Raw genomic sequence first — 9,751 nt, 5'->3', positions numbered from 1 at the left:
ACCTACCATAATCTAAGAGTTAACACTCAGTGTGAGCAGACACGGTGATCAAACATCTCTCTGATCAGCAGATTTTTTTCCTAACAGCAGAATTCTCCCTGTCCTGTCATTAAATGTCATTAATAAATTGGTCATGTAAGATATGCAAGCCTTACTGATCTCCTTCCTCCTCTATGCTCTTTGGAAGATCATTTCTGAATGTAAATGAATATAAATTAATAAAAATTATAGTATAATATAATTCCCACTTTAAAATGTAGTCACAACTTATTTATACACACTTGATTTTAATCCCTTATTTTTTGGTATAAGTTATCCTTCCCTGATGCTTACAGACCTTGTCATAACCTCTAATCTCCACTTTCTTAAGTTACCCAAGGTAAGCTCTTCCAGTATCCTTACAGAAGCCAGGAAGTCCTGCTCATACTAGAAGTTTTCACTTGGTCACTCAGCATAGTTGACCAGAGTTGCACACAGGGCTGTAAACAGGACCTCCTCATCAGTCCTCTGCACAAATTCTTTTCCTTCCTCTCCCAAAAACCATTTGCCTAATGCACATGTAAATTACATGTGCTTTTCCCATGTGCATGTCATGTTAGTGACTCATTGTCTCCCTGGCACAAAGCAAATATGACTTTATTATTTAACATTTTATCAAACTTTGGTTGAGTTCTATCACTCCAGTACAAAACTCTTCTCATCCTTCCTGTATAACAACTTGATTTTCCCCAGGAACCATTCAGTTTAGAATAGCTTCAGATAACATCAGTATAGGCACCAGACTCCTGACCCAAGTCATGGATCAGACAGGATCAGCCCCATGACGGATACCTGCAGAACACTGTGAGTAATCCCAGTTAAACCCTTTCCACTAAACTGATGTAGCTTTAACCATCTCCTTGTCTACCTTGCAGTCTTTCCGATAGGTCACATCCTCTCCCAATTGCCGTCACTTAAAATTCAACAAAGGACATCACATCACATGAAATACTCTCTTGAAATCTAGGCAAATAAATTAAATGTCAGCTAAACCTTGTAAAAGAGGAATTAACTTATTCAGACACAATCCTTCTTTAGTGAAACCTACATTAGATGTAGTTACATACATTGAATGTTTTTCAAACATTCAAAACTGTTCTTAGAGTTACATAATGTTGTGCTCAAGAAAAAAACCCACATAGCTGCCCTAGTGATTGCCTGGTTTGAGGAAAATAGGTAGTATGTTTACTAATTGCCCTTATAAGTATCTGTAGTTGTATTTGCTATTATCTCTATAATAGATAGTATAGATATGTTCCATTGAAAGTTTAATAGAAAACAACTGGTTTGGGACTTAGAGCAATACAGTAATGCTATCTGTGCTGTAGCACTAAAATTATAGGGAATCCTGATTTCACCACAGAATGCAGTTTAAATCTTGCTTCTTACACAGATATGGTATTTTCTATTATTTTAATATCATATTTATTTATCCCCCATTACTTCATACTGAGAAGATTGCTTACCAAAAACTCAACTGATTTTTATTTAGAAGTTAGACATCACCAAAATATGCCAGTATCCTCTTTCCTGTATCTGCCAGTATTTCACTCCCTTTCTTTCTTCTTTCACCCTTTTTCGTTAAGCCCTTTGTTTTAGTTTTTGGGTTTTTTCTAGATCTAGCTCACTGAAGTTTATTGCCATATGCCCCTTCTTCGTTTAATTTTTGTGCAGAATAGGAAGTCTGCAGAACTTTAATACCCTGTCAGACAGGACAATCCTATTTTTCTCATAGTATCAGCTATGAAGAGCTGAATAATTAAAGGCTAATTGATAGAAATATAGTTCAGCCTATTAGAGATAGAAAATTACTTCAGATTTTAAATATCCATGAAAGTCTGGGTCAGAAGGAGACATGCACAGGGTTGATAGTGAAGCCTAAATACATGAAAATGCAGGAACCCTGAGTATGAAAAACAAAACCAAAATACATTTGCCTTTTTAATTCAGTCAAAGATTACTGAAAAAAATAACTACATAATTTTATCATCAGCATAGACAGGCTTTTCATAAAAATCTTGGAAGTCATTAAATGAATGAATAAAACCTATTCATCCTTCAAAGTGGTGCGATGTAACCCAAACAAATACTGTTTAAAATTCTGTTAGGTCTCTGATAATGTGCAAAACAAGAATACTGCTGATATCTTTTCCTGTGAAGGCTGGACAGACCACATACGCTTTCTAAATAAATGTTGACAGTGAAGGACAAAGAACATTTCTGACTCCCTCTAGTACAGTGCATACTCCTTAGCAGGCTTGTGGAGACAGAAGAACTGAAATTATGGTAAGTACAGGACTTTATTCATTTACTTTTTATTAAATGGATGCATTGCCACTAAAACTGCTGTGAATGTGACTGTAAATCTTTATATTTATTTCTAAGAGTTTTCAAATCCTTCCATCTGGCTTCCTGCTTTTGAGGGCATGAGGAAACTTTTTATTTTTTTTAGGTCCTTCATCATCTGAACTGGTTTGTATGTACTTTACTGATTCTGGCATACAAAATTAAGGCAAACAACTTATTTCAAGGCCAAACTGAAAAACTAGATTGTGTATCCAGAGGAATTTTGCAGTGAAATGTCAGTGTGACACCAACAAAGAAATGGGGCACACCTAATTAGATTTTAAAAAAACCAATTCTACTATCTTATTTTGATTCAGCAGGGCTTTGTAACTAAAAAGATAAAGGATTTTATCTATAAATCTTCAGTATAGTTGGATGGGGACTGTGGTGTGGTGTTGTGTGTTTAGCAAACTGATAGAATTTGTTTCCTTAGAAAGTCAGTTTCATTAGACTCTCTATATGTATCTTTTTATAAGTATTTTATTAATAAAACAAACTGATAATTTCAAGATTAGTGTTTTTACAGGTAAATGTTGAAAAGTAAGAAATCTGAATAACTTTTCAGGCCATCTTTGCTCTTGGAAAAGATTTAGAACTCCTGGAGTAGCTTGTATACATTTATCATGGTACCTCTGTCCAAAGGTACCACAACCATCTTCCCTGGCTGCAGTACTACTAAAGAATTATTATTTACTTGAGGCTGTTAATCCTCTTTCAAAAGAAAGAAACGTGCCTTGTGAAACTTACAGGTGAAAAAGGTTCCTCATTGCAAGTGCCACTTGAAAAATGGTAATGTGAAATAGATGGAATAAAATATGGTTCACACTTAATAATGCTGCACAAAATTCTGAGTGCTCTGGTTGAATTTGTCTCTGCTTTACGCTATGATCAAATTCTTACTGAATCTGAAGCAAAATGTTTACATAAGGCATACTTTTTGGTTTTAAAATATAAACCAGGTACTTTTATTTTATTTATTTCTGTTGTAATCCCACTGTGCAGAACCAAGTACTGAAGGTCAAAACACTATATTTGCTTACACCAATAATTCAAGTCACTTGACTTACTCTAGATTTACGTATGAATAAACAGGATCTGAATAAGGACTACCAAAGTAGTATCTTGCTGTGCTGTTGCCTGCTGATTTCTAGCTGCCACAGGGATTCTTGTACTAGAGGAACACAGATACGTATGCAATACTTGTATTTGCAAAATCCTACATTAAAATTTGCACACAGTTAGTCTTCTGGCATGATTCAAGTGGCTAGCTGCTTTCACAAACAGGTTTGTTTAGAAATAGTATGCTTCTGGATATGTTAATCACTGAACTTCTGCTGTTGCCAAATGGAGCTTGAAAATAAGCAACAATTAACAGTTTCACTTTTTTGATTAAATCCTTACAGATTTCCAGGTTGTTTCCCTGATTCCAAATACGAATGACAATTCAAAGTTATGCAAGCCATGAATTTATTCCTTTAGTCTATTTTCTTGACAATGCTACATAAAATTATGGGGAAGGAAGTGCTTTCATCTTTGCATTACAGGCAACCCAAAAACTTCACCAAGGAAGCAAATCACATTTTTTGGTCTTTGCTTTGATGCTGCACAGGTGGAAATTTATATTACAGCAATATGAAAAGACAGAAAAAAATTAGGAGAGCAAAAGAAGTAACAGAAAAAAGTAGAGTAAAGAGTACTTTGGGAAAGTTTGATTTGTGGCAGTTTTACACCAGCAAACAAACTTGTGGAAAAAATAGTATTCCTACCAAAAAAAAAAAAAAATCAATGAACTTCTTGAGCATGAGATTGGGTATAATCTGGTTTTAGTGCATACAGAAAGAGATAGAGGGAGCAAAGTTAGGCCTGCAGAATCCTGAAATCCAAATGAGGAGCAAAACATAGAATTCACTACTTCATTTTTGACCATCACCACAGAGGAAAGTTTAGACCAAAACACTTGGATATAATTTCTGCTGAAAAAAATACAAGAACTACAATAATAGCTTCAGACAGATGAGACTGCAGCTTATTAACCCAAGGGGAAGAGTTGCATTTTCTTTTGATTTCAAGTCAGGACAGGCTGCATTGATTCCTGACCTAGAGAAATACCCCTTGGCATGCCTGTCTTTTTGCAGTGATACTGATAATTCTCAGATATACTCTAAGAAGCAAAAAAACTTTTGAGACATGAGAATTTAGTAATAAATTTTCTGATGAAAATAAGGCAAACCAAGAAATTTGATTGATCTGTTAGGGTTTACCCTTTGTTTAAAGAAAAAAAATAAATCCTACAGATTCTGCACAGAAAGATGTATTATATACAATTATATGTTGGTCATAAAATGGGATGAGTGCCTAACCACATTCAGAAGGAACCATCTCCTAAGGAGCTCTCTGTGAAGTGAGTTCTACCTGCCTGCGAAAATCACTGAGGTCACTGGACTTCTGACAGCCACAGAAGACCAGCAGGTCTTGCATAACTGCAAACACAGACTTTTGAAACTGATTTGTGCAAAACACAGCTCGCAGGGCTAAGAATAATAAAATGTTCAGGATACTATTGTTTTTGTTAAACATGCAAGGTTTTCTGTCTGTGAAGCTGAACTGGAGCATAGGAAGTAGAGAAACACTGAGAGATAATTCTTTTTTCCTGATATTTATGCTACTTTCAAAAATTCTATAAACTAACATCTGCTCCAATTAAATCCAAAAGTACTTTTTTTACTCACTATATAAGACACTAGGAAAAACACTGTAATGGTAAAGCCAGACAAGCGACAGGAGGATTGCCTGCAGCTCTCAATGACAGCTCTGCTGTGTGCATACATAATGCCCTCTATTGGCACAGAGAGACAAGCTGCACTCAGAGCCTCACAAATCCCAGCATCCTAGTTATCCTATTGTGTCTTGCATCCAGCTTGAGAGCCCCATCATATTGTTTAGGGAAACTGTTGGCAAGCCAGGACTACTACATCCACTAGACCATTCACACTGGTACCAGGCAATATTTAAGAGATGCTGAATGAATTGCAACCTTCCCCATCCCTGTACTTTGAAACTTAGACAAAAAACGCATTTGCAGACACCCCTAGAATTCAGAACAACAATACCCTTCATATGATATTTATTTGTTAAAGTTTTTCATATTCTTGGGGAGTGGAAGGGAGGGAGGAGGAGGGGAAGCTAATATAGGAAAATGTGTTAGGTATGTAAATTAGACCAAGATAAATCATATGCATAAACAAATGTAAATATGAAGCTGATATAGAACATATCATGCGACATCAATAACGGCTCCTGATAGCATAATGCAGATAACACAAGGATATTTAAAGGTGCACTTTTAAATTTTTTGTTGTAGAAGCAGTTGTAGTTTTTATCAGTAAATCATCCACGCCTGAATCAACAGCCTTGGATTAAGAACCTGATGGGATTTGTGGGTTCATTTCAACAGAAAGTCATCTTTTTAGATATTTTTTCTTACAAACCGTTCATGTTTTTCATTTAGTTAAGAGAAAAAAAACCCTAAAAAACAATAAAAGTAATTCTTCATCAGAGTTCAGTTTTCTTTACAGGAAAAATATGAAATGAACAAAAAGAGCACCTACCTTCAGCCACATCCCTCAATGTAAAAGGTGAAGTACACAGAAAATTAAGAGTGGAAAAATTACACAGAAATGTACAAAAACAAAGCCACACCTATGTTCCAGCACTGAAACTGTGAACAATGGTGTCTTAATTTGCAAAGTCATCACTGGATGATATTGAAAAGCCACGAAAATTATTTATTGCTCATTTAAAAGTAGGACATGTAAGAAATTTGCCAAATTCAATCCATAATTATAGGCAAAATGATTTAATACTTTTAGAGAGTTTACATTTTCATTGAATGAAATAGGGATCAGAGGATCTTGTGCATATTGTATTTGCAGCTATGGCTGGGTGTTCCTTTCACTTCTGCTGATGCATGTCTAATGCCTTTTCTTCCCATTGGTCACTTGTTTCACTAAGTTCTTGAGAAGTGTCACAACCTCTACAATGCCATGATTCTTCTGTAAACCCCTGAGGGCATCTGCATTTTGATTCTAAAGATGAATCATAGGGATACCTCTTTTCGTATGTCTTTGGGAGAAGAAAAACTTTCAGAAATCATGTCTCCAGGCTTTCACTTAGTTCTCTTCTACAAAGGCTCTCAAAACAACAATTAAGGCACAACCATTGATCTTCTCCATTTCTCAGTAATTTTTTAAACTATTTCCAAAATCCTTTTGTCAATTCCTTTTATATCTTCAAGTGTTTATTCTTCAGTGGTCCTATTTCTATGATTTCTGTGGTCTTACCTTATTCTCTTCTGGATCTCAGTCTTTAATTCATTATTCCACACCTAAGTTTCCATGGATTTGAGTATTTTCTTCACATGACATGAGTTTTTTATCAAATCTCTGTTCATCATCCTGTAAGAGAAGTTTTTCAGGCTCAAATTTATGCAATAGCCCACAAGAATGAACAGTATGGACCCCCCCTCAGCTGACCAGTGCTGCATTTCTGTTTCCTGCTGCTCTTCTCGCCCCCAGCAGCTGTCGTATACTTCACAGTAAAAATATTCTGTTCAATTGATGATCTACCCAATGGCCCAATTTTTTATGAATGCTCAGCAGACTCACCTTACCTTTCAATCTAGCCCTTGCTCACCAAAAGGTTGGCAGTGTGATCTTGCATTACAAAAAAAATTGAATTTTTTTTTCCCATACAATTTAGCCTCTGGAGCAAAAAAAATCTGGTATATGCTGCCTCATCTGTCATGGCCTATAGCTTCTCTGAGGCAACAGCAAAACTGAAAGAGACCCTGATGAACTTCCCCTTCTCATTCACACAAATTCTGTAACCAGAAGATTCAAGTGCCTGTAACAGTGCAAATAACAGATTTGGTAAGTAACTAAATTTGCACGATTAAAGTTAAGAAAGCAGTCATAGCTTCTCTGCCTCTTAGGCAGGACAGTGGGCAGGCACTGAGTAAACATAACAGCAGCAACTCAATTCCCTGTGCTCACAGTAGGTGATCAGGGAATTTGGACGCATGACAGACAAGAAGTTAAGAGAAGCATTATTGCTGTTTTCAAATGTCTAATGGAAGTGTGTCATACTCATCTCAGAGATGCACAAGGACAGAGTGAGAGGCAATGGGAGAAGAAAGGCATTAGAAACAAAGCAAAAAAAAAAAAAAACCCACAACAAAAAATCCCAATTAGTTTACTTTTTTTGTTGGTTTGGTTTTGTTGTTGTTTCTAGGTTTCTGGGTTTGTTTTTTTTTCCTTTTACTTTTCTTTTAACAGTGATGGAAATCAAAAGCTGGGACAAGTTAGAGAGGCTGCAGATTTCCACCCTTTCTCCCTCCCTCCCTAAATGATGCTGGACGGTTACGATTTGTAACCATTAGAGGTCACTATTGTGCCGGCACCCGGGAAAGGCGCCACGTTAAAAATAGGCCCAGGATATTTGTACAGAGAAAGCACTGCTTAAAAGCGTTCCCTTCTGTGCATGGCTGAAAGGTGGCACCCATCTGACCGCAGGGCAGGTGTATGGTGGAAGAGGGGATACACAGGTCACTTATGTCTCATTTCCCAGGTAGCACATTCCAAATACTGGATAAAAAGGGGAAGAGGTTAGCAGAAGAGAGGGAAATCTTCAAAAAAGAGAGGAGAGTAGGACAGGGAGGAAGAAATGTTCTTTTTGAAAGAAACTCTTAATGTACCAGCAAGGCTTCAGAATATAGGGTTTGTGAGCACACTCTGTCTAAGCTGACTTCACCAAAAGGACTCTCAGCAGATGGAAAACTGATCCTGGTTTTCTGCTGTGATTGCCAGAGGCACAGATGAATGCATTCTCACATAAATGAAATTCTCCTTTCTTTTGTTTACGGATTTATATCACAGGCTAACCAGTCACTTTAAAGCCAGAAGGCTTTGTGACCAACCTGCCACTACCTGCTAAAGATCAGGAATCAGGGATAGTCAAAGTTTTTTAAAAGCTTAAAGGATAGGGACCTAAAAAGGATGTCAGGCATTAAGCAAACACTAGATAGAAGGACTTAGTAAATTTTTTCTGAATCATTCTTCTTAAAGATGTTTGGATTAAACTGTGTTTTCATTTTTAAAATTTATTATCTCTGATTAAAACTGTTTCTGAAGTCACTTTGTGTTTTGAAAAGTTTATGATGTGGGAGCATTCTCTTTGTTGTTGTTATTTAGGCCACATCATTATTTTCTTTTTTTTTTAAGCTTTGCCTTTCCCCCTTCTTGTTTTAGAATATAAAAAAAATTGCAGTATGGCATACATGGTAACTAAAAAATTAAAACTTCAGACCACAAGAAAAGACTCTACAAGTACCAGATGTAGTTCAAATAAGACAATTATCACAGAAGCACTGGAAAAGGATACAGAAGCAGAGTGATTCCTGCAACTGAGAATTTAACTTGAGCCTTAACTTTCTGTTTCAGATGCGTTCAAATTTAGCCTCACTTGTGACAGGTAACTTCTTGAGAGCAAATAAAGTACAGGAAAGTGTCAATTTTCACTCATTAAAACTCTTTTTTTTTTAAGCTTTACCAGGGATTGTTTGACTGATTGAGATTGACCGTGAAAATGTAGGAGATTTTGTTTGTTTCAGGTTTTTTAAGCAAACATCTTTTAAAAGCAAAAGCAGCCTGATCCCTGTAATATGAATTGGGGAATAGCTAACAAATATAAGTCTGATCTTCCACTTTTTAAAATGAAAAGACTGAAGAGCTGTTGTTAAGAAATCATCTGACATTTATAGAGATTATATTGCTCTCATCTGAAACCTTTTATTAGAGGTTTAAGGAGGATACATTGAAGGGTGAAGGCCCTTTATTACCCAGTTCCCGAGAAAGCCTAAGATACCTGAGCTAGGTGATACCTGAAGAGGCACAGATGTCAACTGCAAATCCTCTCTGCTCCATTAAGGTAGTGCAGAAGGGCAAACAGCTCAGAACAGGACCTTGCCTGCAGCTTGGGTGCTTTTTAGGAAATATTAATTTCTGTTTTGCTTCTCTGCACTAAAAGCAGGTGAGACGTGAAGAGCTGATGGGTGTTTAATATACAAGAGGGCAGGAAAGGAAGTTGTTAAATTTGTGTATGAAAGTGTGGGCTGTCCAGAGACATCCCTCTCTCCCTCCCACAGGGTTTACACAACTCCCGGTGACACATTTGCATAGGTTTTTGCACACCTTTTTGCCTCCCAGGCGGAGGCAGGGAAGGACTGTTGAAGAGAACGAGAAGTCAGGAGAGCTTTGTTAAAGCTGACTGTTCCTCCTGCTTTCCCACTTCCTCCTGGCAGCGGCGGCAG

General features: G+C 36.8%; 1 protein-coding gene across 2 annotated transcripts in view; it reads left to right on the top strand.

Annotated features, from left to right (window-relative positions):
* The first annotated feature begins 6 nt into the window (after positions 1-6).
* FYB (FYN binding protein) overlaps positions 7-9,751 on the top strand; it is a 60,120-nt gene continuing 50,375 nt past the window's right edge. For both annotated transcript variants that reach the window (XM_017730245.1, XM_017730242.1), the window contains exon 1: positions 7-2,325. In XM_017730245.1, coding sequence (XP_017585734.1) covers positions 2,323-2,325 — 3 coding nt within the window. In that variant the 5' untranslated portion in view covers positions 7-2,322. The remainder of the gene's footprint in view (positions 2,326-9,751) is intronic.

The sequence above is a fragment of the Corvus brachyrhynchos genome, unplaced genomic scaffold (assembly GCF_000691975.1).
Source record: "Corvus brachyrhynchos isolate BGI_N302 unplaced genomic scaffold, ASM69197v1 scaffold42, whole genome shotgun sequence".
Taxonomy (NCBI): domain Eukaryota; kingdom Metazoa; phylum Chordata; class Aves; order Passeriformes; family Corvidae; genus Corvus; species Corvus brachyrhynchos.
The sequence above is the reverse complement of the archived record's forward strand: the minus strand, read 5'-3'. Positions and strand labels throughout refer to the sequence as shown.